General features: G+C 36.9%; 1 protein-coding gene across 4 annotated transcripts in view; it reads left to right on the plus strand.

Moving 5' to 3' along the window:
- MIA2 (MIA SH3 domain ER export factor 2) overlaps window positions 1–26,594 on the plus strand; it is a 37,282-nt gene extending 10,688 nt beyond the window's left edge. For 3 of the 4 annotated variants that reach the window (XM_069858473.1, XM_069858474.1, XM_069858477.1), the window contains 23 exons: window positions 671–802; window positions 3,450–3,471; window positions 3,582–3,670; window positions 4,049–4,120; window positions 4,789–4,899; window positions 5,221–5,292; window positions 5,706–5,810; window positions 9,377–9,499; window positions 10,039–10,162; window positions 10,948–10,994; window positions 11,191–11,281; window positions 12,524–12,662; window positions 15,201–15,302; window positions 15,822–15,882; window positions 16,199–16,234; window positions 17,194–17,261; window positions 17,984–18,066; window positions 18,419–18,550; window positions 20,418–20,570; window positions 21,908–22,045; window positions 24,704–24,780; window positions 25,168–25,390; window positions 26,207–26,594. In XM_069858473.1, the coding sequence (XP_069714574.1) occupies window positions 671–802; window positions 3,450–3,471; window positions 3,582–3,670; window positions 4,049–4,120; window positions 4,789–4,899; window positions 5,221–5,292; window positions 5,706–5,810; window positions 9,377–9,499; window positions 10,039–10,162; window positions 10,948–10,994; window positions 11,191–11,281; window positions 12,524–12,662; window positions 15,201–15,302; window positions 15,822–15,882; window positions 16,199–16,234; window positions 17,194–17,261; window positions 17,984–18,066; window positions 18,419–18,550; window positions 20,418–20,570; window positions 21,908–22,045; window positions 24,704–24,780; window positions 25,168–25,390; window positions 26,207–26,256 (2,250 nt within the window). In that variant the 3' untranslated portion in view covers window positions 26,257–26,594. The remainder of the gene's footprint in view (window positions 1–670; window positions 803–3,449; window positions 3,472–3,581; window positions 3,671–4,048; window positions 4,121–4,788; window positions 4,900–5,220; window positions 5,293–5,705; window positions 5,811–9,376; window positions 9,500–10,038; window positions 10,163–10,947; window positions 10,995–11,190; window positions 11,282–12,523; window positions 12,663–15,200; window positions 15,303–15,821; window positions 15,883–16,198; window positions 16,235–17,193; window positions 17,262–17,983; window positions 18,067–18,418; window positions 18,551–20,417; window positions 20,571–21,907; window positions 22,046–24,703; window positions 24,781–25,167; window positions 25,391–26,206) is intronic. The other variant, XM_069858476.1, reaches the window with a different exon arrangement.
- The last annotated feature ends 571 nt before the right edge of the window (window positions 26,595–27,165 follow it).

Genomic DNA, 27,165 nt, shown 5'->3' on the forward strand with positions numbered 1-27,165 from the left:
TTTGCCCTGGTGTTAAGCACAGGCCACGCGTAGCAAACGTGAGCTGCGCTGAGCAGCTGTAAGAATTAATTGATAAGTTTGGCTGCAGCTGGTTTTGTACGTTTAATTATTTTGTAATCTAAACCTCTCTTGTATCAAGAGATAATATATGAGTAACACGAGAAGAATAAACGCTCTCTTAGAGTTGCAAGAATTTATTGATATGTTGAATTGTCTTGTAAGATGTAGCTGGTTTAGGTCAAGAGGCAACTTGTCTTAGGGTTGCGAGAATTTATTGGTGTGCTTAATTGACTGGTGAGATGTAGTTGTCTTAGGTCAGGAGAGAACCTGAAGAAAGTCTCCAGACGTGGTTGGATAACCTGAAAAAAAAAAACATTCTTTGAGAACTTAGATATGGTTTTGTGTCTAAAACTAGTATATAAACCTACTGCTTTTGTAAGACAGGATGTGTTTTTTACAAGGGCATCTGATTCAGTGCTGAATTGTAAAATAAAACTATTATTGTCTTTGCTTCTAAGAATTTGTCCTTTTCAGTATTTTACCAGTGAATAAGTGTTTCTCACACAGGTTATGCCTTGGAAATAAACTAAGTCAACATGTAATGTTTATTTCTGTTAAAAATATTAATCTTTTTTTTCTTTAATTAAAGTTTTATTACTTTATTTTTCAGGCTTTGGCTTCACTGCCGGAAGTTATGAGACCTGGGCCTGATCTCTATGGTTTCCCATGGGAAGTTGTGATTTGTACTGGCATTGTTGGAGCCTTTACAATTCTCTTGTTCCTGTATAGAAGTTATAAATCAGTAAGTATTCAAATTACACGCAGATATGTGGAGCGCATTAATGGTTTGAATTGGAATTGTTACTCTCTTAAAGATATATAATGCTTCAGAGTTTTGATTTAATTTAGAATCCTTCTAAAAGAGAAATATAGAAGTAGTCTTTTTTGTCAAGGAAGTAAGTGTTTGGATGTGTAATAAGTGGCTTTTGGCATTAGAGGAAACACAATTAAGTTCCCTGTAGTAAGGCTTCCTTTTCCCTTCCCTTTTTAATTTCTACACCAGGCTTTCGAAGTCAGACCTTATATTATTTTCTTGGGATGCAGAGGTCTTCCCTTGGGTATATGTGTTGCTGTGTGTATTGATAACTCTGTGACTACACTGGCTATTGCCAGAGCAGCTAAGGTCTTTCAAGGCAATTGTAAGCAAAAGAAATCCAGATGGATTCCCACTGACAGAGGCATTTAAAAACTCTTTGGGCAATGACCTTGATTTCGTTTATTAGAACACTGAACCAATTTTACTGTATGCTGTTTGGAAGCAGTAAGGCAATTACTTTGAGAAATGTAGTACTGAAATATTTTAATGTACAATTCGGTCTGTATCTTTGAGGTAAGGGTTTTCTTCTGTTGCATCGAAGGAAGGATATGAGTAATAACACTGCCTACCATACTCTGTCTCCTAATGAAATGCAGTGTTCATAATTCAGTATTCTAATTTTCTCCCCAGTTTTTACGTAATCTTGGATAGCTAGAACATGATTTTGGTGCAGTGATGCTTATGCTTGAAGATGGGTTTGCGTAACAATTTAGATTTTCAAATATAAGCAACGGCATTTTTAGGGTTCTTACATCAGCTTAGATCTGGAAAAGGGCAACCTTATTCTGTGGCAGCGATTCAGATTGTCTGGATGGGCATCAATTTTTTTTTAAGTTAATGTATCTATAATTTGCTTCATTCCTTCTGTTTTCTAGCAGCATCACTCTTAGGTTGTACAAACAAGGTGTTTCAGCTGAAATCAGTCAAGCAGCAGCTCTTGTATTGTTTTCCTCTTGCACACATCACCTGATGTATCACTAAGGCATAAAATACTATTGAAGCGCTGACTGCTTTTTGAAAACTTAATGATCATTTACTCAAAAGTAATGGCGTTTGGTTTTGGGTTTTTGGGGGGATGATAGGATAAGATGTCCTTATGACTTTATACCCCTTCCTCTATCACTTGGATTCCTTAGCCATACTTTGGCTTTAAAGGAGGAGGAACTGGGGAAAATCTCAGAACCATAGTGTATTAGGCTTGTGATCAGGCCAGCCTTGAGAGGAAGGCTGTATTGTGAAGTTTTTGTGGTTTCACTTGAGTTCTGTATCTCTTGTCCTGGCTGTTTGTGATAGATTTTTGATCCATAATTTGTTACATTTTGATTCTAGAGCACTAGACCCTGTGTGGCAGCTGCTAATTTGGCACTTCCCACTGAGTTGCGTCTGGGCAGGATGCCCATCAAATAGTACCCTTACTGTAGTTATAACTGTTCTGTGTTAGAACGTGGGGTTTTTTCCCTATGGGAAGTTAAGTGTGAGATGACGCATGGAGTTTCCCCCTCCATCCTCTTTCCTACTCTTTTCATCAGACAGAATCGTTTAGGTTGGAAATGACCTTTAATGTCATCAGGTCCAACTATAAACTTAGCACTGACAAGTCCGCCACTAAACCACGTCCCTAAGCACCTCATCTACCCATCTTTTAAATACCTCTGGAAGTGGTGACTCAACCACTTCCCTGGGCAGCCTGTTCCAGTGCTTGACAACCCTTTCAATTAAGAATCTTTTCCTAGTGTCTCCTCTAGCACAACTTGAGGCCATTTCCTCTCATCTTGTCACTTGGGAGAAGAGATCAACACCCACCTCAGTACAACCTCCTTTCAGGTAGTTGTAGAGAGTGATAAGCCTCCTCTTCTCCAGACTAAAAAAACCAATTCCCACAGCCTCTCCTCACAGGACTTGTGCTCCAGACCCTTCACCAGCTTTGTTGCTTTCATAGCGGAGGGCCCAAAATTGAACACAGGATTTGAGATGCAGCCTCACCAGTGCCAAGTACAAGAGTACAATCACTTTCCTAGTCCTGCTGGCCACACCATTTCTGAAACAAGCCAGGGTGCTGCTGGCTTTCTTGGCCTTCTGGGCACACGCCTAGTTCGTGTTCAGCTGGCTGTTGACCAGCATCCCCAGCTCCTTTTCCACCGGGCAGCTTTCCAGCCGCTCTTCCCCAGGCCTGGAAGCTTTGCACACAGTTGTTGTGACCAGGTGCAGGACCTGGCACTTGGCCTTGTTGAACCCTGTGCAGTTGACCTCTGCCCATCCTCTGCCACTTTGTATTGTATTATTTGGTTCTATGGTGACTAAACAGAGGTATGTTATAAAAGCAATTCAGATGAAAACTAACCTCCTTTTCCGCTCTTCTCCCTCTTAAAGTTGAATGGGAGAAGGACAAGGCAAACACGCAGCTATGGAGGGGGTAAGAGTAGAGGATGCTACTGCCTGTTTTTACAGCATATTACTTTTTTAAATTCCGTGGTTAAACTGGTCATGGAACCACAGCTTAAAAGATTAGTTTTCAGGTACTATGCAAGAGTAATTGATCAGACATTTTCAGTATTTGTTCTTTTTATTTCAGGTTAGAAGTCGACTTTATGTAGGTAAGCTTATTTTTTATACTGTTTCTTTGGATTATGTGGTGTTTTGTTTTTTTCCTTCTCTTAATTATTTGGATATTGCAACATTTAAGTGTCTGTGTTTTTTTTTTTAGGAAGGGAAAAGCAGCTCGCTAATAAAATTGCTGAACTGGTTGAAGAAAAATGCAAACTTCTTGAAAAACTCAGCCTTGGCCAAAAAGAGGTAATGTCCTCGTTATTACTTTCAGATGTGTCACTTGGTAAATTGAGCCTCTTCTGTAAAGTATTAAATTTTCCTAAGATATTTACAACTTCTAAAGTGATTCTTCAAATGCTTTTTCCTGTCAGCATCTTTAAGTACAATCAAGGTGTTAGCAAGTTCTGCCTTTAACTCTTAATACAATATATCTTGGTGGAAGCAATTTTAAAATGCCTTTTTCTTATGCCATTGAGAGAACCTACTAGTCTTTCCTGTTTTCGAGCAAGGTGTAGTTGTGAATATTGAGGTAGTGGCTATATTACAAACTAGAGGGGCATAAATTAATGCTGTTATTTAGGCACTTGTTTAAATAAATCCTGACATAAAGTGTTTCTTTTTCAGTTTAAAGATTTAGAATTGTCTCTGAAGGATGGCAACAGTATGAAAGAATCCACAGAGGCATCTGTTTTTAAGGTAAAAAGATGAAAATTGCTATTTCTATGATTTGAGAGGGTATTTCCAGAAATTGTTATCCATATGAAACAAAGAAACAAAACCCACTACTGCTCAACAACAACAACAAACCCAAGACCCTTAATTGTTTTAATTGAGAGCATTGGTTTTCTTAGTCCTGGGTTATCAAAATTTACATAGAAGCAAAGCATTTAAATTAAAAATTATTAGTACTAGAGCAAATGGCATTTTTGATAAGTGTTGAATCTTTTAAAAATTATAAGAAGTAAATTGCTCCCTTTTTTTTGGAAAGCATAGAGCAGGAAGTATTTTTTTCTCACATCTGATGTAACTCAAACATATTTTATATTACATCTGCTGCTGGGGTACAGTTATAAGTAAAAATCACCACTACAGTGTTTATATCCTCCAAACTAAGAATATTCAGAAAAAGTGAACCAAGTATCTAATGGGCTCTACAAACTTTATGTACAAAAAAGCAAATTAATTTAGATCTTACAATGTTAATTCTAACAGGTTTTATTAACGTGCAAAAGTGTAGAGAACTTTGGCTGTGTTTTTATATCTTTGATGTGGTAAAATTTGTTAAACCTACTTTGTCATATTTAAAATGTTTTTGTCTTCAAGTGTTATTAATGTCAAATGTTTTATGTTAACATTTGATTTAGGACATGCTTGAAAAACTGAACAAGTCAAAGTTGGAACTTAACCAACAAATAGAGAATCTAGAGAAAGAACTGAAAGAAGAAAAATCTACGCAATCAGAATATGGTAACTTGGTAAGAGTAAACAGAATCCTGTCTTTGTTGCTATTCATCTAAAAAAAAAAAAGCTCACAGAAAATTTCTCTGTGGAGAATACAAACTTCTTTTAGGGGTTTTTGAAACAAAAAATAGATTTTCCATTTTGTCTCGTCTCCATACTAACTGTAGCACACTAGAAAAATGACACCCGTCAAGAAAATACTGAAAAGAAAAGCTGTTTTTACTGATTTGGCAATAGAATCTTCTCAGTTTGAAAATTAAAATAACCTTATTAATTGCCTAGACCTTTTCAGTCAAATCTGTGGAAGAAGCTATATGATAACTAATAAATTTCAGGAGGCTGAAATTCAGGAGAGGGTGGAGTCTTTAGAGAAGGAAGAAAAATCTGTCCAGTCACAAACTGATGAGGTATGTCCAATCTTAATAGTTTATGTTTTCAAATCTGTGCAATTTCTGTGTTCTCTATGTAGTTACCATTTTATTTTTTTTTTTCTATGAAGGATGTAGAAATAATACACTGTGTAAACCAAAAGACTTTTTGAGGCTTAGTATTTTTGTGTGACTTGATTTAGCAACTTTGAATTTCATATAGTCATTGGCATTTATTGAGAAGTAGTTACCTTGTCTTTTCTTTACCTTCTTATGCTACCTATATAGGGCTGCAAAATTACAGTCAGTAAAAGCTGTTGAAATTGTAGGGAAGATGAGAGAATACATGTATAGCACAGCGAGAAAACCTAAGAATAAGTCCAATAATACCATCATGACCCCACTTATATCTTCACCTATACTGTTTATGCGTGTTTTTTTGTTTCACTTAGGCCAAGTCCACCCTAAAAGTATATCAGATTAATACAGAGAGACTCAAAACATCCCTTCAAGAAGCAGTAGATGAAAATTCCCATCTCCAGGAAAGTGCAAAGCAGGTAGGTTCTTCCTGTTCTTAGCAATATTGCGTTTCCTTATGGTACTATGTAAATATGATTTCTCCAAGGAGCTTAACCTCAATGCGTTTATTAATACCCCTTGCATCTTCTAGTAGATGGAATGAGGAAGAGGACATGGCTTTAGAATGATTTTATGTTGGAATAACTTTGTCTGAAAATGGCCTGTTTTTAAAAAAAATAAATTAGTTTGTGGGGGAGCATCCATGGAGTTCAGTGAGAAAGAGGGCAGAAGGTAATGTAAAACTAATAAGAATTTTGCTGAGACCTGGAGAAAGGCAGAAAGATTTGGGCGAGTCTACAGTTAGGATCCTTTACAGAGGCAGGGAGAAAAGGCTGATACTTGGTTCAGAAAAAAAATTACAAAATCGCAGAGTATGCAAAAGGCAGGTAAAAAACTTACTGTAGTTCCACTATGGATGAACTCATGGTAAGTCAGGTAAATAATACAAAGGGACAGAAAAGACTGTTGCTTCACGGATTTTAGCTATTTACCTCAGTGCCATAGCTGGGTGCTAAAGAATTCTGGTTATTTTAAAATGTCCAGCATATGCAATAGTTGTCCTGTGCAACAATTAGTTTTACAACTAAATTATTTTTTTTTTTCTAACAAAAATATATTCTCAATGAATATTTTTTTTTTCATGGGATGCTCTTGGCTTGGAGGGATGTTTTCTGGAGGTGGGTTGTTTGTTGTTTGATTCCTTTGGGTTTTTTTAATGGATATGTGCTTATTTTCCTGACTGATGGTTTCCTTGTTGTCTAAACGGTAACCTCGTGGATATCTTGCAAGGAGGGGTGAAGGTGGTATAGAAGTACAGGCTTGTTAGCTTTTAGCAGCCTTATAAAAAGCTGGGGAGCACTTTAGTGCTCTTTACCAAACATTGTGCATATCAGACTTACTGATTCAGAGATTAAAAAACGGTTATTGGAAAATAGTTTTCTCCAGGAGGTATATTTCTGTTCTGCGCAACCATGTTATCACTAAAATTCCGTATTTTTCTCTGATTTTGGAAGGAGTACATGTTTGTGAATACCAAAAAAAAAAAAAAGTAAGACCATTTTATTAGATGCTGTGAGTGGAGAAACAGTGGGTTTGGGTATTGTCACTCTGATGTGAAGTTGTTTGAGAACTGACTTCTTTCAAGAGTCTTTTACGTATATTCTATGCATGCTTTTGTTTCTGTGAGTGGGAAGGATCTGGTCTCAGTGCTTTATTTCAAATGCGACAGTAATACCGATATAATAAATTTTGAGAGGCAGTACACAGTTTTAATAGGGGGGATTTTTTTGGTATTCTCTGGTAATTGCTTGGGTTCAAACAGAAATAATCCAATTATTTGTGTGTGTGTGAAAAGAATCTTTTTTTCTTTTCTCTTATTAAAAAATGGTACTTAGAGTAAGATAATACTAAGTGCTGACACTTATTCTGTGTTGTAGGTAATCATTTTATATCATGAAAAAACAGGAAGAAAATAAATAAAAACAGTTCCCAGGATGCAATTAATTTGCCAGGTTCCTAGATAAAGAAATAGATTTCTTTTCTTGCATTCCTTTCAGATAAAATAACCTGGGTATCGTAGTTCCCTAACCACATTATTTAGGATTAATTAGTACACTTCGTTGTTAACTGAGCTTTGTAGCAGTTTTAGTAATTTGAGAACATTTGTGTATGTTGTATTTTGCTGTGCTTTTTAGTAGATAAATAAGCTGATAAGAGTTGATGGAATCTAATAAGAAAAGAAGATAGAGGAACTGCTTTACTTATTCTCTTTTATGAGGTGGTGTAAGCATGTGAGTGAGTTTGCTATATTAGAATATCCATATCCCGGTTTTATTTTTCTTTCTTTTTTTTTAAAGATGGAATTTCACTTATGCTCAAAAGGTAACTAAGGTGTTATTTGTTCACAGAAACTAAAGTACTTTCTTCCTCTGTCCATTTGCACTAATGGGTCATAATCTTCTGGCACATCATAGTTTAAACATTATAACAGATGTGCTGTCTCAGATTTATGATGTGTCAGAGGTACGATTGGGCCTTTTAGTTTGAACAAGGGAACTGTTAATGAACTCCAAACTTTGTGCTTTGTTGTTTGCAGGAACATTAGAAACATGTATTGCTTTAGCTTATTGCAAGTCCTTGCTATTTATCTTTATTGTAATTCTTACAGGTAAAGTCATTTCAATTTATTTTACCTTTGGCTTCATGAAGAAGGAATCTCTTAAAGTTTAGCTTCCTCTTGAGGATGACACTTGATGATGAAAGTAGTTGCCTGTGTATGTCTTTGGAGCAGTACTAGCATAAACAGTATTTTTGTTTCATTCATAATAGCTGGTCTGTGTGATGCCACAAATTCATACGTAGCTTTTACTGCTTGACAGGTGCAGTTGTATGCCCAGTGGAGTTCATCCAATTCTAGTCAAATACCTTTTGGTTTATGCCTTCTTGTTTCTCTTTGATAAGTAGTATTCAGGCTTGCTTGTCTATTTGCATGGCAGTTCCCCTGTTTAACTACCATTTTCCGATTTTATTTTTAGTCTACCTAGCTGTTATGTTCTTGTTGCTCAACCTAGTTTTTCCTTTTTGTCTATTCACTGCTTATAAATTGGTTGCCTGTTGTATGCAACTTTAAGCAATATTTTTTTGACAGATTCTAAAACAGATTTTTTTTGTCCAGTATTCAATGTTTTTGCATGGCATGGTTTATCTAAACAGTAACTTGCAGCAGTTCAATTTTGTTCTCACAATATGAAGGCATGGTTTAATTAGTTAATATATTGCAGTTGTTATTTTTAATGAGGTGGTCCTTAAATACACAAATCCCTTGCAGCTGTAAAATATTTTCGTGACATGATATTTTACTAGGAGATGTCAGAAAAATGTAACCTTGGAATTTATCTGTCTTTTTAGTTAACCACAGTTTGTTACAAAGATAGATATTTGTAGATGTTGATTACGTACAGTTGCTATGATTTTCATTAACAGGGAAGCTTTTTTAAAAATAAAATTTAAGAATTACTTCTAAGAGGTATGGAGGAGAAAAGGAGAAATGAATTTAAATAGCTGCCTAAAAAGCTTTCCTGTTTCCCTTGCCTCACCAACCTCTCCTAGGTTGAAAAGACAAGTACTATTTCAGAAGTGTGTGTGCGTTTGGGAGAATAAGTCACCTCATCTCCATCCATTCCTCAGAGTTTGTAGCTGTTACACAAATTGTCACTATTTTATTTGCATTGCTATTGTCACATCAGGATGTTAAACTGAGTGAAATATTAACTGAACTGTTCTTAGGATGTATTTGTACATTCGTAACAACTAATTACAGTGCAGAGCTACTGCAGCTAAAGGAGCTTGACAATAACAAAAGTCTTACTTTCCAGCTCTTGAAATTTAACTGTAGTGTAGTCCATCTCTGTTAATTCTTACTGATGAATGAGAGGTTAAAATTCTGATTATGTGTAGATAATACACATAACAGGATCAAGTACTATTCATCCTTGATTCTTGGTTGTTAAAGGCAATTGCACTGATCTGGTATTTCCCTTTTTAGCTTTTACAAGAAGCTGAAAGATGGCATGAGCGAATTAGTGAACTAAGTGAACAAATAAAGATATTTTCATCGTCTAAAGCAGATGTAGAAGAAGTATTGAAAAATAAAGAAAGTCAAGTCAAGGTAAATTATGACAGCTAGCACTGAATCAGATTATTTAGACTGATGAGAAGAAAATCTAACATGTGTGAATATACATTAACTGTTCTTTGGTTTTGTTTGTGGCCACGATCGCTAATGTCTTGCTTACTGCTAAGCAAAAAAGTTGGCTTAGCAGCACAGCAGACTAATCTCATAGCCTTGGAAGCCAGCACGTTAAATAAAGAAAATCTCTTTTAGTTCTGATAGAGTATTACCAATTTTTAAATTTGGAATATGGGGTTTGGGAGTGTTTTCTTACATGTGTGTACCTTATATGCACAAGCCCTGCTAAAAGAATGCATATGTGGTTATCTGAAAAGTCTTCACAAGGGCACATATGTTTAACCTGCAGGTATGTGTTTTAATAGAAGTAATATCAGCTGTATAGAATCCTTTATGTGGAGCTCACTTAATCTACTGAGAGAACTGAAATCCTGAAAAACTAGTAATTGTAATGGTAACTACATTTTCATTACTTATGTTTATTTTACTGTTTGTGTTTTGCTTGGACAATTTGTTAGTCACTGACACAGTACTTACTGAAGATGAAAGACTGGAGTTCAGCAATAACAGAAGATGATGATGCTGAAGATAATCACTGGGACACAGATGTTAAGGGTGAAACAGAGAATGGAGAGCACTTAGGTAGGGTTTGTCTGGCTTTGCATCTTAAATATTAATTTGAGAAATGTTTTAAAAATACAGAATCAACAAACTTCCAGGAAGGTTGAAAGATTATCTTTGTACAAGTTGGATTTTCAAAATTCACCCAATGTTGTTCATGTCTTGACAGTTACCTGACGCTTGGACACCTCCAGAATAACTACTTGTGCTACTATTTAGCAGTGTGTTGATATAGCTAAGTTGTACATTGTATCATAGAACAGTGTAAAGACTCAGTGCTCAGTCTGTTGCAGAATAACTTTAGTCTGTGTTAAGTACTGATTTCAAACATTTTTAGGTGGAAACCTTGCTTTAATTTCTTCTTTAGGCTTTTCCCAACAGTAGCAGTGTTGGTCATTAGAGCCTAATTTCTGTTTTCTTGTGCTTAGCTGTTGCAGGCAGTATGGTAGCACAGGAATTGTTTGTGTGTAGATATGGGTTCCCTCAAAACAGCAACACAGAAAGGCCTTTCTTCCTCCTATTTCTTGATGCAGCTTCTGCACATCCCAGTGAATCTTAGTTTGTATTCACCATCTCACTTTTAACATGAGCATTCTGAGTCTTAATTGATCAGAAAAGCAAGTGCTAGAATATAGATATATCACCTACCCACCTTGCTTTCTTTTTTTTTTTCTCCTCCAGATATGCTATAGATATTATGGTGTGTGTGGAATTGCTTTTTTATAAAAACAAAATCATAGTAGTAAGCTCTATCACAAACCCTTTTATGCTTTTTATGTGACATATTATTCTATTCTGTTAATCAGATGATCAGCAAAAACGAACTGTGAAGAAATTGATCTATGCTGCAAAGGTATGTGATTTTAAGAAACTGGTGGATTGAAAGGGGGAAACTAGAGGGAATATTACAAAAATTTTATGGTGAGTGTAATTGTACATAGATATTGGTATCGCAGAGTTCAGCATCTGTAGTGTTTAATTAGATATTTTTGCATGAAAACAGTTTCTGGTAATCTTAAAGTGCTCATTTCTTTAAATTTTTGTTGTAGTTAAGTGCTCGCTTAAAGACCCTGGAAACAGAAAGAGATCAAATGTATTCAAAACTCTCTGATGAAAATAAAGCTAAAGGAGAACTTACAGGTACACATGTTATTTTGTCTTTAAGAATAATAAAATGCTGCTTTTCTAAAATGATGTTACAGGCTGTAAGTATTACTACCAGTAAAAACTGAATTAAATTTATATTGATGGCTCTTCTTGAATTTGAAAATGCCTGTTTGAGCTTAAGATGCTTAACTGTTTTAAATATTTGATTTTGGAGATAAAGTAATCGAAGTTGGTAAAGTTTACAAATTTTGTAAACTTTGTGGAATGTAAGCTATGTTGGAATATTCTATAACTGTTAAGCTACAGAATCTTAAAATACATGGGCAAAGTGGTGTTAGTAAATATATAACACCTTCTTTACACAAGTTCTGGACGTGAAACAGTGGGTAAAAATGGAAGCTTAATTTATAATTAGTTTGTAATGTGTGCAAGCACAATACTTCTTAAAATCCAAACTACTGCATTTAGACAGTTAAACCTAAAATCATCTTGCTCTGTTTTTTTTTCCTTTGTTGTGTAGGCCATAGTGAATTAAACCTTATGAAATTAAAGCACTGCCACTTTAATTCAAATTCAAGTCTAGATAACAGCCAGCAGAACAGCCCGTGCATATGAATGTACCATTCTTTGTTCTTCAGGTGATGAAATGCTCTGTAAAACTGTTTTTCAGATTTAATAGTCCTTTAAACTGATTCTTTCAGCTAGAGTTTTTTTCCAAATTGATTGTAATTCTGTCCTGTAATGATAGTCAAACTTAATCGAAGCTTTCTGTGTTTCTTGAAGAGAGGCATAGGAATAGTAAATAGGAAAAGAAACAACTGATTTTAATTCAGAAAGAAAGGGTAGTTTGACAAGTCTGAGTAACCCCTTCAGGCTACTCAGCAAGATCTTATCTGCTAAAGTGTATAATGGTGCTGATTTTACTGCTTTAGTAGAAGAATTACAATATTAAGAATCTTAAATGAAAATTTATATTGTGAATTACTAAACTTCATTGTTTTCAAAGAAGCTGCACAGTTTGGAGCAAAAACTAGATAGAGGCTCTCAGCTGCACTTTGTAGCAGGTAGGGTATGGTTCCTGGTTTCCCGTTAAAAGGAGACGTACTGTGTCTCAATTTGTATAATTTATTGAGGTGTATGAACATATTATTGCTTATACTAATAATCAGCATAGGATCAAAGGTTTTTACAGACTTTTTGTATGCTAAATATTGCAAACGTTTCAATTGTGTAAATTGTGTGTTGTCTCAATATATTTTTCTCTAAATTTTACAGCATGTATAGAAGACCTTCAAAGTCAGCAAGCTTCCCTGCAGTCTGAAAATGAACGTTTAGAAAGTGAAGTTCAAAAGCTTCAGCAGAAACTTAAAGTAATGACTGAGCTTTATCAAGAAAATGAAATGAAACTGCACAGGTACTCTTCCTCTTGTTATATTCAACACTTATTGTTTGATTTGAGTGTAACGCTTTGATTTGAGGGACTGAAAACTTGAATGCTGCTTTCTAGAGTTGTATGAATTGTGAAGACCTTGTTCTATTACACCTTCATGTACATTTGTGACTTTTTATTGAAATTGTTTCTGTGAAAGTTGTGGCTTATTTCCACAAGCAAGTACAGAAACAAAGATAAAACAAGAAGTAAAAAATTTTTAATCCGCCATATTTTTTTTTAAATTAAATTAGGATATGATGTAATACAGCTATCAAAGTTGCTGTAAGAAAGATAATCATTAGCTGCTTTAACTGTGAAGTATATTTTAGTATAATAAAGAGAGCTAGTAATGTCATTGCAGAGTGATGCAATGTATAACACTAAGCTGGGTGGAAGTGTCGATCTGCTGGAGGGTAGAGAAGCTCTGCAAAGGGATCTGGACAGGCTGGACCGCTGGGCTGAGTCCAATGGCATGAGGTTTAACAAGGCCAAGTGCCGGATCCTGCACTTGGGGCACAACAACCCTATGCAGTGCTACAGACTAGGAGAAGTCTGTCTAGAAAGCTGCCTGGAGGAGAGGGACCTGGGAGTGTTGGTTGACAACCGACTGTTAACGAGCTTCTAAACTTCATCTGGTGAGAATCTAAACCCAGTAGGGTTTTAGTTTCACCCTACTGGGTGAGCTGGGGTTGTTTAGCCTGGAGAAGAGGAGGCTGAGGGGTGACCTCTTTGGTCTCTACAACTACCTGAAAGGAGGTTGTAGAGAGGAGGGTGCTGGCCTCTTCTTCCAAGTGACAGGGGACAGGACAAGAGGGAATGGCCTCAAGCTCTGCCAGGGGAGATTTAGGCTGGACATTAGGAAAAAATTCTTTACAGAAAGGGTCATTGGGCACTGGAACAGGCTGCCCAGGGAGGTGGTTGATTCACCTTCCCTGGAGGTGTTTAAGGCATGGGTGGACGAGGTGCTGAGGGATATGGTTTAGTGTTTGATAGGAACGGTTGGACTCGATGATCCGGTGGGTCTCTTCCAACCTGGTTATTCTGTGATTCTGTGATAAAACTAAGCTTAGAGTTAAAACCAGGAAACTTACCAGCAAGCAATGTAAAACCTCTGTGAATCAGGCTTTCCTCACCAAGTAAGAATCAGGGCTGTACCACCTGCCTCAGTCAGCGTGATAGTACAGTTTGTAAGTTACTGATTGAAACCAGAACTATGTTGAGGACTAGAAATAAAGTTTATTGGGATGGGATTTGGCATGTAGCAACCTTCAGGATAGGTGGGTGGGTGTACACATGGGGCAGGGAGAGCGCAGTGGGGCATCATTTTAGGGCACGATGGTAAAATCACATTTTTGCTAGCCAGAAAGTGTTTCTTCAAGGAGCAGACATAATCTGGAAGGCAGCAAGAGAAGCAGTACGAGCCTTGATGCTGTACTGATCAGGAACACAGGACCTTTTTAAGGTATTATTTTCAATAATATGGTCTGTAGTATATAGTATATTTGCATAGATATTTGGCATCTTTGTAGATGTAACAAGGCCTAGAACTCCTACATTACTACATCACTACATTAACAGTTGAATATTTTTTTTTTTAAAAGGGGTGGGGGGGAACAGAGTGGGAAGGAATGTATTAAAAAGATGCCATGATAGGTAGTCAGAAAGGAAAAATATTTGAGGACTGTGTGGATGATATTTAGATATATAACACTGAAGCTCAGCGAATGTGTGACACTTATCAGAGATTTTAGAAAAGCCAAAAAAGAGCAGGAAGAAGCTGGTGTGATGAGAGAGCAGAATAAAAGAGCCCATTAACAAGGCATCATTTAAAAAGCTAGATGTGTTCTAACAGAGAAAACAGAAAAGTTTAAATAATGTTCAGAAGATCCATGATTTAGGTAGTTTGATTGCTAATGACTGTCGTTTATAGGAAAATGGCTAGTTTGTCCTTTCAGGTCTGTATGCAGCAGCAGTATCCATGTGTGTTGTGCAGAATTATCGTGTGCATATTTTGTATTCTGGAATGTGGATTTTTTTTTTCTGTTCTGTAGTGTCCCATAAGGCACAAAAAAAGAGGGACCTGAAAAGTTTGGGTTTTTTATTTGTTGGGTTTTTTTTTAACAACTCTTCTTTTAATAGCTAGTAACAACCTTTTTTTTTTTTTCTGCACAAGGTTATTTTTAAATGTAAAAAAAGTACCAGAACAAATCACTGAAAGTTAGTGTAGTTTGATTTGATTTGTGGCTGCTTTTTTGTTGTTTTGTTGTTGGTTTTTTTAATATTCCCCCCCCCCCCCCCAAAATATTCTTTCGGAATATGGATTGTCTTCCAGGTTCCTTTTAGGAGCAGTGGTAATTTAATGGTTTCATACAGAACAGTGAATGTCTATAAAACTCTTTATCTGGATAAATGTTGTGTATTTGGCACATCTAAATAATTGGAGAAGTTTTTCTTGAAAGACCGACTACAAAATTGTTGACTTGAAACAAAATTCACCATAGTTTTGGGATTGTTTTAAAGGAAGCTGACAGTAGCAGAGAGAGAACGGCTACAGAAAGAAGAAAAGCTTTCTAAAGTAGATGAAAAAATTAATTATGCTGCTGAAGAACTAAACAGCTACAGGTAATTACAGATTTTAGTTACCATAACCCCTTGTTCCAAGGTGAACAAAAGGCAACAGAGAATTAATAAAAACACCAGCATAAATGTATATGTTTTCTTCCAGTTTCTATATTTTATGTGTTCATGCATGCTACGTGCTAGTTTGTGTGTCATAACACATACTAAGGGAGGCTTTGCTTTGTTAAAAGGTACGTTTGCTGAACTGGGTGAAGCTGGCTCTTAAGTTATATATGGAGGGATACCCTTTGTGTTGGAAACATATTGCAGGTCACTGAAAAGCTGCGGAGACGCTGGATTTTTTTGATTTTGTTCTTTTGTTTACATTCCTGTTTACACTGATCTAGTGACTAGTATTTCAACTACAATAATTTTTACGTGTTCCCTGGGCTTAAGTTACAGTACTGTCTTCTGGATTAAAAAATCTTAGTTATACCTTGTGTTTACCATTGTGCTTACAGTATTTAAAAGTACCTTCCTGCAAATTTTATTGCAATGTTATAATTCCTAATTTTGTTACAGACAACGAGCAAAAGATCTTGAAGAGGAGCTAGAAAGAACCATTCGTTCTTATCAGAATCAGGTATGTGCTTTGTGTTACTTACCCTCTGTGCCAAGTAGGGAGGATGTTATTGCAACTGAAATACCTCTTTTCAGCTAGGCTGTGGTATTGGATTTGGCTTGGTATTGTTGGGTGTTATTTTCTTTTTGATTTCTTAATACCACCTGGTTTTGACTGACAGAATTTCATAGCAGAGACTGCCAGATAATTTAAGTTAAAGTTAAGTTTTAAGTTTAGATGTCTCGTTGTAAGTGATCCATAAATTTTAAATTTATATATACTCAATCTTAAGTTTTCTTTTTTAGATGAATAACAATCTAATTAATCTCTTTCACAGATTACTTCACTTGAGAAAAAAGCTCACGATAATTGGGTAGGTTGCAAATACTAAAGTTGCTGAACTTTGTGTGTCTTCCTTTTCTGTGATTTGAATAGCTTGCTTTATCACTTTTCTGTTTCTTATTGAAAGCAGATAATCAAAATTAACTCTAACCTGTCACCTTTAAATATATGGATTTTTTTCAGTAATACACAAAAGCATGTTAAAAATATTTCTGTCATATAAAATGGTTAGAATAGTTGAGCCGGATGCTTGTGAGAACAGTAATATGATATTGTGATATTATTTGCTACAGCAATAAATCTGATGAAATAATTTGTTACCATTTAACAAGCATGTGACATTTTGCTAATAATAAAAGCTTTTGGCCTTGTTTCAGTGCCATATTAATATTTTCCCTAGATATATTTCACTCCCTTTATCTACTAATGGAAGACGTTACGTCCTTTGAGAACAGTATGTTCCCTAGACGGATTCTAAGAACATTGCTACAAAATCCATTTTTACCCTTTTTTCCAAACAGAAAGCTTTACCATATCTCCTGACTAACACATTCTTCAGTTTCACAGGATGGTCTGTAGAAGATAGAGTCCTGTTAGAGTCCATGGCATTTTGTGGTCATAATTTTACAGTTGTATAACTGTGGCATTAAGATAAAACTTTCTTATATAAAATTTGAGAATTTTAATTTTATACATGTTCAGTAGATGCTTCAAAGCAGCTATAGCCAAAGAATTCAATTTCTGCAGTTTTAAGAACCTGCAGGAAAGCCATACCGTTCTTCAAAAATGTGAGTAGTAGAGATGCTAATGTTATTTGGTGATGTGTGTGAGGCTCTGTTTCATATGATTTATGCACAAGTAATATCTTGTGAAAATACAGTTCACACGCTTCAGATAGGAAAAAAATCTTGGATCTAGGATCTGTCACATTTATGAAACAATTAATAAATAGCAAGGTCTAAGTATTGGATTTTTTGTCCTTTCCCAAAGCTGACAGCCCGAGCAGCTGAAAGACACCTCGATAACATAAAAAAAGAAAATGCACAGAACAGACAAAAGTAAGTGCAGTCCTGATCTAATTAGAAATAAATGCGATTTGGCATGTGAGTATGTTTTGGGTTTGTGTAGTTTGGTGTTTTCTGGACTTATGTTAATCAATTGTGGCCCAAACAGGGCAGAGAGTTCCACTGGAGTTCTGAAAGAAAGGGACTCACTTGAGCATTCCTGTAATGTTAACGTGACAGAAACTAAGAACTTAAGAACTATGTGAAGTATTCAGATATTTTAGGAAAGAAGCAGAGTTGTAGTCCAAAGGTTTTGGGGTTTGTTTTTTTTTTGTAGTTTGTTTTGAAGAAGTATGTATCAACCAGATGTCATGGATATCTAATGATTTTACAGCTTATTTCAGAAGTTAATGCTGAGCTAACAGGTCAGATGGTAGCGGTTGAAAGGAACCCTTAGGTGTGAGGTTAGCTAATACTTGGAATATAATTTAGAGTACTCTTGAGAGTAAACTCATGCTACAAATTGTGGCATCTAACACCATTTCAGTTTCTGAATTACAGCTTAAATACAGCAGCATAGAGAAATACTTCCAGGAATTCTTAAGTTCAGAGGTCTGTGACTACCTTTGGCTTTTTTCTTTTCATTTAAGGAATAAAAATACCCTGCCTCATTAACTCTCTAAGTAGAAAGTCTAGTGGTAAACAGTGCAGTCCAGTAAAACTTTTGCACTTCTTGGTCATTTACTACTTTTTTTTTTTTTGTTATTTATTTGCAGATTAACTGAAGCAGAATTTAAACTTGACCTTTTAGAAAAAGACCCTTATGCTCTTGATGTTCCAGTTAGACCATTTGGCAGAGGTATAGTATTTAACTGTAAAACAGGGCCTAATTGTTTTGATTTATGGTTTTGCTTCTGTAGACCACGCGTATGGTTTGAAAACTATCTTGGCCATGTGTATGTACAAATAAGTCATTTAGAAAAATAATTGGTTAATAAGTGACTCTAGGTCCTGTTCAGTATTTTGTTGAAACTAAGAACATTTATTGTGTCGACAAGAGTAGACGGGGAATATGATATACATGGTAATTAGAGCACAGTTTTCATTTCACTTAAAATTTAGTTGTAAACTTCACCTGAGAAGTTCATTACTTCGTACAGTTCAGTGAACTAAATATTGTGAACTTGAGTATTTTGTTTTAACTGTTCCAGAGCATTCCCCATATGGACCCTCACCAATGGGCCGGCCTTCATCTGAAACAAGAGCTTTTCTTTCCCCTCCAACTTTGTTGGAGGGTCCTTTAAGGCTTTCACCTATGCTTCCAGGTGGAGGAGGAGGAAGAGGTACAATTCTTAAATTTGAAAATAAATGTATCTATTCTCAATTTCTCTCTCCTCTCCTATAAACCTGTCACACCTTTTCCTCTTACTGGTGACAAAAAGTTTTGGAACAACCGACTCAATTGGTTAACCAGCCAGCAGTTAATTGGACAAGCTCTTCCTGTTTTTCAGCTTGCTTCTAAATATGTAACAGTACAGTGGAAAATATAGTTGATACTAGTGGGTTGGTCAGTGGATTCATTTTAGAAGCATGGATTGAGAAAAGTGAAAAGCCAAACTCTAATCAGTCATGTTTTATTTCTTGGACAAATAGGGCTGAAATTAGCTTGTGATTTTAAAGTAAGCAAGAATCAATTAGTTTTCTGAAGAAAAAATACTGCCACTTCCATCTCAGTTGTTGAGAGAAGAAAAGAATGCCTGTTGTCAAAAACATTGAGTCAGTTTTGTTGAGGGGCATGATACTAGAAGGTTACTGATTCAGTAAATTGCTTTTCCTCCCTTTTGTTCTAAATTTGACTCAGTCATTATACTTGGAGACACTTTGTTGCCTGATGATACAAGGGGCCAGAAAGTTGTGTGCAAGGAGTAAAATGCAGAGATTAAGGAATAGGCAAGAGCAAAGTGTAGTTTCATGGGTTGTAAAGGAAGAAAAACATTGTTCTTTCTTATTTTATATGTTGATTACAAAATAGTGTAGATAAATGCTAGAGTGGATTTCAGCATCTGTTACAGGTAATGAAGCTACTGTTCAAGTTACTGCTGCTGTTATACCCACTGAAACCTGTACTTATTTCATGGGAAATAAGTCTAAATGTCTCTTTTATAAGGATTTCGCGAATCAACATTGATTTTTAAAAGACCAGCACAGGCTATTTATTTAAAGTCTTCGTAAAAAGCATATCCAGGTGCATATGAAAGTTGATTTGTTTTCTAAGTCAGAAAAAAGCTTGGGATTGAATGTTCCAGCTGTAGCCGTACTGCACATGAGAAAAATCATACTTGACAATTCATTTGTACAGAGACAATAAGTAACAAAACAGAGCTGTCCAATATATCTTTAAATTGTTGCTCAGCTGTTGCTGATAAGGAAGTGTAAAATCTGGGTTTCAGGATGCAGTGTTAGCAAGGAAAGAGACTATCCAAAGACATAACTGCTGCCCATTCCACAAGGGAGCACAAATGTAACTAGAACAGATTAAACAAAATATGTGTTTAAATAATGCTAGCTGCAGAGCAATTTACAGTCCTTGTCTCACTTTGCAGTGAAATTTTCGGTTGAATTTTAGGATGGACAATCAAGAAAATGATAGCAGAGTCTGGTATTTCTGCCATTTTTCAGACTAAATCTCCTTTTAAAAGAAGCTTGCGACCTGAAATCAGTCATTGTTACAGTTTCTCTTGACTTGGTCTTATCTTTTTTTAAATTTTTTTACTTTTTTATTAACAAAGAAATAACCAGAAAAGCGTTGAATGCAATGTGGATCTTCTCTTATGATGACGGTATTGACTTCCAGGTTGCTAATTTTTAGTTTAGATAGCAGCAGGTTTTTTGCACTGAGAAGGTGATTTGTCTTCAGGGCACTGGTTTCTCCGATTCAAGTGAACTGAAACTTTTATTTTTAAAAAAGTTGCAGGAACTCTAGATTGCACTCTTGATGAACTAAGACCTTTTCATTCCAAGCAAATCTTTTAAACACTTCTAGTAAGTCATCAGCTAACAGCTGGAGAGTCCTGTGAAGCCATGCAATTCTCATACCTTGACAGTGTTGGCATTCTGTGATCTACTTTACAGTTTTTTGACTTAATGAAGAAAGCCGTAATAGAGAATTTAAAATACCTGGGTAAATGGCTATGTGATTTCTTCACTTAGGATCCAGAGGACCAGCTGCTATGAATGAAGCTGGTAATGAAAGAGGAGAGCTCAACTCTGATAGATTAACTGATCCCCACAGACCGCCGTCAGACACTGGATCCCTGTCTCCTCCTTGGGACAGAGAACGCAGGATAATTCTGCCTCCACCAGGTATAAAAATCTGCTTAGCTACTGTATCTATGGAAGAATGGAGTTAGTGACTGGTGATGTATATATTGAAGTACTTTTTGCTTAAAAATAGGAAATGTTTTCTTGGAACTACATGTGCAACTGCACTGGAAAAGTGTTTTTTAATTGTTGGTTTTTTCTCCTTCTTGAATGGTGTGGTTCACTTGGACTTCTATGCTGTCTTTTAAATATATATCAGTACTAGCAGCGTACAATCAACTGTTCGGTTTTACCATTGCACCGGAGGTTTGTTTATTGCATGAAAAGACCTGTCTGGGCTGGGTAATTAATAAGAAGTTTGAGAAAGTAAGAAGTTTTAGTGGTACACTAGCCTTAAATAAATAAATAAAAAGGCAACTAATGTTGACAAGTATGATGTTTTTTGAAAAAAGATTATGTTAATAATGCATGAGTACCATGGAACAGTCATCCTGTTCGGTACATGTTTCCTTGTTGATACTGCTTCTTTGATAATTACCAAGAACAAAATCTGTCTTCATGCTCACTTCTTTAGCTAAACATCTGTATTGCACATTATCACTCAAGGAAGACTGAGATGAATCAATTGGCATACTATTAATATTGCAGGGGAAAGGACAGTCTTCCTTCTTATGCATACAATAAAGACGCAAAAGTGCTACAGTTAAAGTACCACAATTATCAGATGCAACAAACAATATTATAGTTGCTACACATCTGTGTGAAAGCCTGATTATAAAACTCTAAAGTCCACTCAGGATGCAGTTTCTCATTTGCAAGATCTGATCTGTTGACAGGATACTGCAGAGAGGTAGAGCAGTAGCCTTTTTTCCTTGACCTGAGCTGTGTTCTTGCCTGTGCACTTGGATCTCACTGATAAAATTTGTCTTGTAGCTGCATGATTGATTGCTAGATCATGCAAGGACATTAGTGGAAACACATTATGGCACTATGAAATGTAACGGAAAACAGCAGTCTTATCTAAGAATGTCCTAAAACATAGTAACTCATTTTGCTTTTGACCTTCATAGCTATGCTGAACCTTTTTTCAAGGCCTCGCTGCTTATAACTTAGGCAATCATAACTTTCAAAAGTCTAGGGTATGTTTAACCAAAAGTCAGTTAACTTTCTCTTTTGCAGCTCTTGGAAACAGAGGCTATAGGTATATACTTGGTGTATGTCCTATGTTTGGGGTTTTTTTAAGATTTGTTTACTCATCTCAGTTAGTACTCGCTTTGTATATTTACAAGAACATGATATATTCAGAGAATCTTTTTGGTCTAAAGTTGTGTGGAATAGGGGGAACAAATGTTTGCTGACCTGTTTTGTGATTTCTTCAGTGTTAGGTGAGCCTTACGCTGATCCAGCTCTTCCTCCTCAACGACAAGAAGGATTTTTCCCTAATCCTCCTAATACTGGAAGACTTTCTGGTCCAGCAGAACTACGAACTTACAACATGCAGTCTTTTGATAAAACAGGTGGGAACTACTTTCCATGATACTACCAAACAGAGAATCACGGTATAGGTTGGCTATACATGGTAAACAGACAACTTTACAGTTGTATCACAAACCTGAAGCTCCATTGTATAAAAACACTTGAATGCCTAGTAGCCGTGGTGCAGTCTTTCCCTTTTAGCAACAAGAGCACCAATAATTCTGTTGGATGGGTGGGATTCAGTGAATTGTAGTTATGAGGTACATTTTTGCCCACCTTCACTGTTCGTTGTGTTAACAATTCAGGATTGGCCTCAAGCCTGTTTTGGTCCCTCCCATGAGGTTCACCACAGCATTAAACTATCACATGCCACCTTCCGTGAAGTTAGAAAGAATTGGAGTCATTAAGACCAAAAGAATAACAGTAAAATTTTCAAATATCCACTGGCTTTGCGTACTGAAGTAGGAGGTCCTGATGTGTCCTCCTTCAGACTGTTCACCGTGCTTGCAGCTTTTTGTAGTTCACAGTGCAACTGTCCCTAGCTTTATCGCACATTTCACTGACTGGCCAATTGAATAATTTCTGGTTTGTAACACTGAGTGCAGCCAGAAGCTGAGAGGTGAAGTTTTGGTGACTCAAACCTCATCACTGAAGCAGTTTAAGAGCTTAAAGCCTTAATACTTGCTAAGCATTTTTCATTCTTATTTAATGCCTAGTAAGTCATGTGTCTGATTCATCAACTAGGCTGAAGCCATTTAAACTTAAAGTGGAAAACTTGCCACCTGGTATTCAGTTACTCATGATTAGCAGTAAGTTACCATCTTTGTTGTCTGGCTTCTGGCAATAAGAGAGAGAACTTTTCTTATTTGGTGTCATCACATGAGAACTGGGAGTGCTGAATTCTGTTTTAGCTTGAAGGTTGAGGTTTTACAGGGAATTGTTCTTTACCGGAAGACAATTCTGTTCATATACAGCCACTCACCTTCCTACTGTCTTTCCCAAGTCTCTCAGTGTTACCTTCTGCTTTCTTATACTTTGTGTTCCACTGAGGTGTTTCTTCTAGCACCTGGGTGTTGACTGAAGGACTGCAGAGCTGCACTGTCTTTGCACTCATTTGTTGAATCCATTTTTACCCTTTTCTTCAGCTGTTGGCAACAGGCAATTAAGAAACCTTCTAAAAGTTGTGTTCAGTTTGTGTGCAGTTCAAAACCTACTTAATGGAAATGGGGTTTTAGGTAGCCTTGCTGCCAGCACTTAGCAGGTCATTAAGTATATATTGTTTTTTTTAGAAGCATATATTTTCAATAGACTTGGGTGAGCATTTGTGAAAATAGCAAAAAAGTCTCTCCCAGCAAATTAAAAGAAACCTCACCCCGTCTGACACGTACACCTGAATCTAAAGCAGCGATGTCTCTGCTGAAATCCAGGCTCCATCTCTTAAGGCGGAATGAGCTACAACTCCTCAGCAAGATGATCAGAGTGTTTGTTAGAGTGAACAAAATAATGTGCATTTTCTTAAGCTGGGGCGGTTAACTCTACAATAACTTTGGACTTGAGGCAGGTACCTGGAGTAGGAAACTTGTGAGAAGGAAAGGTTAAAGCTTGACAGAACTTGTGACCAGCTCTACAGAGATTTAAAATGGAAAGTGTTGTTCAACCTAAGTATCAAGGCATAAATATTCTCTGTGTAACATAAGCAGTTGAACTGCTTCTGATATCTTGGACAAAGGCAGGGCCTACTTGAAGTGACAAGTAATTTTGATTTTTGAAAAAGACCTATCTGTTCCCTGAGGGCTTTGTTTGCTACAGAGAAGAAATACGACAAGTAGATGAAAAATCTGTCACTTAATAGAAGTATTGTTTTGGTCATGTGGATTTCAATATTATTGTCTTTATTCGGGCAGGAGTGTAGGAAAACAGGATTTTTCAAATCTCAGATTTTGGGGGGAGGGGGGGAATTGCGTGGGTGTTGTTTTGATGAAAGGATTACATTTAGTGTATGTATTTAGTATATTTGTATCCAGTCTGATTCTCTTCTAACAATAATTTTCTCTGGTTGTTACTGAAAAATACTACTTCTCTGGGATGTATAAAAGTGATAGCACTGAAGTACCTATTTATGTCTTTATAAAAAGAGTGCAGCAAATATGGTAATGATTATTCTTATTTCTGAATGCTCGTCCAGAAGTGATTTAGTTCTGAAATTCTCCTTGATGTTTAGCAACTAAAGAAGGAATCTTTTTTTGTCAGACTTGAACAGGATTGCTGTTGAGCTCTGTGCCAAGAGCATATCACAGTGCAGTCATTCCCAGAGTGGAACTTAACAGAGAAATAAAAGTATTAGCAGGAGGCTGGGGAAAAACAGAACTGCTACAGTAAGGTTAAGATGTATTGCTAGGAAAAGACACTTGTAACTTCTAGAAAAAATACTAAAGTGGAAGAAGGACCCTTGTTTGTTTACAAGAAACTTTGGTTAAAGCTGCAACCTGGTAATTCATGTGCAACCTGTACAGAAGCTGGAGCAAATACTCGGGTATCGCTTTGTGTTCCTCAGTTGTCATCATTGTCTGCAGAACAGGTGCTTGGTACTTTTTTTTTTTTTCCTTGCCTATATATCCTGATTTTGGGAAAAAATACTGAAATCAATGTTGGGAAGAGAGAGGCCAGCATGGAATAACTTGTTCAATTTTTGCATACAGATGGACAAACATCTTCAGAAAATAGCCCACTAACAGAACCAAGTGGAAATGAGACGAAAGATCATTCTAACCCTAGTGTAAGTAGTGAACCGGAAACTTGATTTGAAGGAGCTTTAATTTTCTGCAAAATATTTAGGAAAATTTGTCTAGTTACCTTGCACAGTCACAATTATAAAATTGTAGGTACTATCACAGCATTTACTGTATTGTGAATTAATTTTGGTATATCATTAATATAATCCCTGCTGACAATTACTTGTCATGCAAAAGATGAAACTGTGGTCAAGCTGATGGTCAGTGCCCATAGCTAGCTCTAATCAGGATTATGCCGTAGCTAAAGCAGTGTTGGAACTAAATGTTAGCTCGTGTGGCAGTCTACATCGAAGTATAGGCTTGATGGGGCCAGAGATGTTCCTTCTTATCTCTTTGCCTAAGCTAACTTCCCTGTTTTGCTCATGTTGCAGAATTCACTACCTGATCAGTCGCTGGCAGGTGAAAGTGAAGCCATCAGTTCAGGCTTTGCTCCTCCACCTTTCCCTCCGGTCAGACCTCCGCTGATGCCAGTAGATCCTAGAGCACCTTTTGTGAGACGAGGACCTCCTTTTCCTCCTCCTCCTCCGGGCATGTATGGACCACGTGAATGTTTTCCCGTACGAGACTTTGGGCACCCACGCCCTCCACTGCCAAGTATGTAGCTTTTGCCAGTTTTTACTTCTAGTTGATGAACGTGAGTGCTTTGTGCAGGTAGTGAGCGAGACGCTGGGTGAACACTTAAATCTTTACCTGCACATACCGCTTCTGGGAGTATCTTTACTTATGAAGTTAGTTGTATTGGATGCTTCCTTTTTCACAGTTGCTCATATTGATTTTATTTGTACAAATACTAGCTTTGGCTGGAAAATACATGTATGCCTTTTAGCATTTGAAGGGTTCTTTTTTGGGGTAGGAAAGCAAGCAGTTATTTAATCCTTTTCCACCTATGAGGTTGCATTATATATAAATCTTAAAGTTTGATCCTTTAGCATCAAGACCCGCTAGTGTCTGTACAAAGCCAGGCATTTGAGACATACTTGTTAATAGTTTTTCCCTTGGATTAGTAGAGGAAGGTGTAAATATCTGACCGAATGGATTATTTCAGCCTCCTGCTGTTCTCTGATTAGCCTGGGAAGAACGGAACAGTTGTTTTCCAAAGTGTCTGTGAGGCATGAGAGCCAAGTGCTGCTCCATCAGACTGAAGTTGGTGGTGGCAGGAGCAGGCTGGAACAGCCACTGCATGGCTGGTGCCAGGAGCCTGTGGCATGTGAGACTGCTGAAAAAAAGGATCATTTTGTCCCTACATTTCCTAGCATCTTTGTCTCTTGAGAGCATACCACTTACCTAGGCTGGCTTTGAGACTTCTATTTAGGTCAGACCTGGCTGAGCAATAAGGTAGGTGAGGTAGGAGGAGCAGGCATGTGGGTGCTTTTGTGATCAACATTAACCAAACTACTGATTCTCTTGCAGTAAGAAATCCATTTCCAATGAGACCTTATCCTCGCTATCCACCTCAGTGAACTGGATTTTTGCCTCCACCACCTGAAAAGAGTCGAGCCACCTCAGTCAAATCCATCACCTGTAGAAGAACCGGAACATGACAAGGGATGTGACAGTTATTTGAGCAACATGCTGAACAGTTTCTATTCTCTCCCAATGGCATTTTTCTTCATGTTAAGTCAGCGTTGTTACTTAGGTATCTATAAACTACTTTGCTCAAATTGAAGCTTAATAGAAATTTCTCAGGATAGTATTTTGTAAATAAATAATGAGAATTGCAAATAAGTGATTCCTGTTTTCCTGTCTCAGCATGGATTCAGATTTTAACGCAAGTGTCTGGGAAGCTGGATGGCACAAAGCAACCCCACTTTTCACCTGTGCTTCAGTGAGCACTTGGGATAGCAACACTATGGCCACAAAGGAGAGGGCAAGAGACTGCTGTAGGTACAAGTAGTTAAAACTAAAAGCTGGAATTTGTCTTGCCTGGAACAAACACAGAAGCAGGTATAATACCGTCCACTTAGCAAAAAAAGCCAGCAAAGCTGGTCAGGATGATGGTGTGGCAGATTTTTAAAAAAACTCAAACCAACCTACTTCTAGACATTGTGTCTGTGTATGTTTTTTAGTGAGTTCTGGGCTTCACAAAAAAAAAAAAAAGAAGTAAAAAAATACAAGAAAGAAGTGGCAAGCTGCAGCATTAATAGTTTTGCGGCTGTAGAAGCATTTGGTGTTTTGTGTTGTCCTCCTCTTCCTGGGAGGTGACTTTGCTGCCTCCCTTGTGCTAGTGGCCATCACACCAGGCACAGGCAGCGCTGGATCTGGACAGAGCCTGGCTCCATTCTTACTGGTTATTGTACAATCTGAAGACTTCTGTGAGGAGGAATTGGCTCCTCTGTCAGTTCAACTTGAAAGCTGCATCACTGTCTCAG

Source organism: Phaenicophaeus curvirostris, chromosome 5 (genome assembly GCF_032191515.1).
Source record: "Phaenicophaeus curvirostris isolate KB17595 chromosome 5, BPBGC_Pcur_1.0, whole genome shotgun sequence".
Taxonomy (NCBI): Eukaryota; Metazoa; Chordata; class Aves; order Cuculiformes; family Cuculidae; genus Phaenicophaeus; species Phaenicophaeus curvirostris.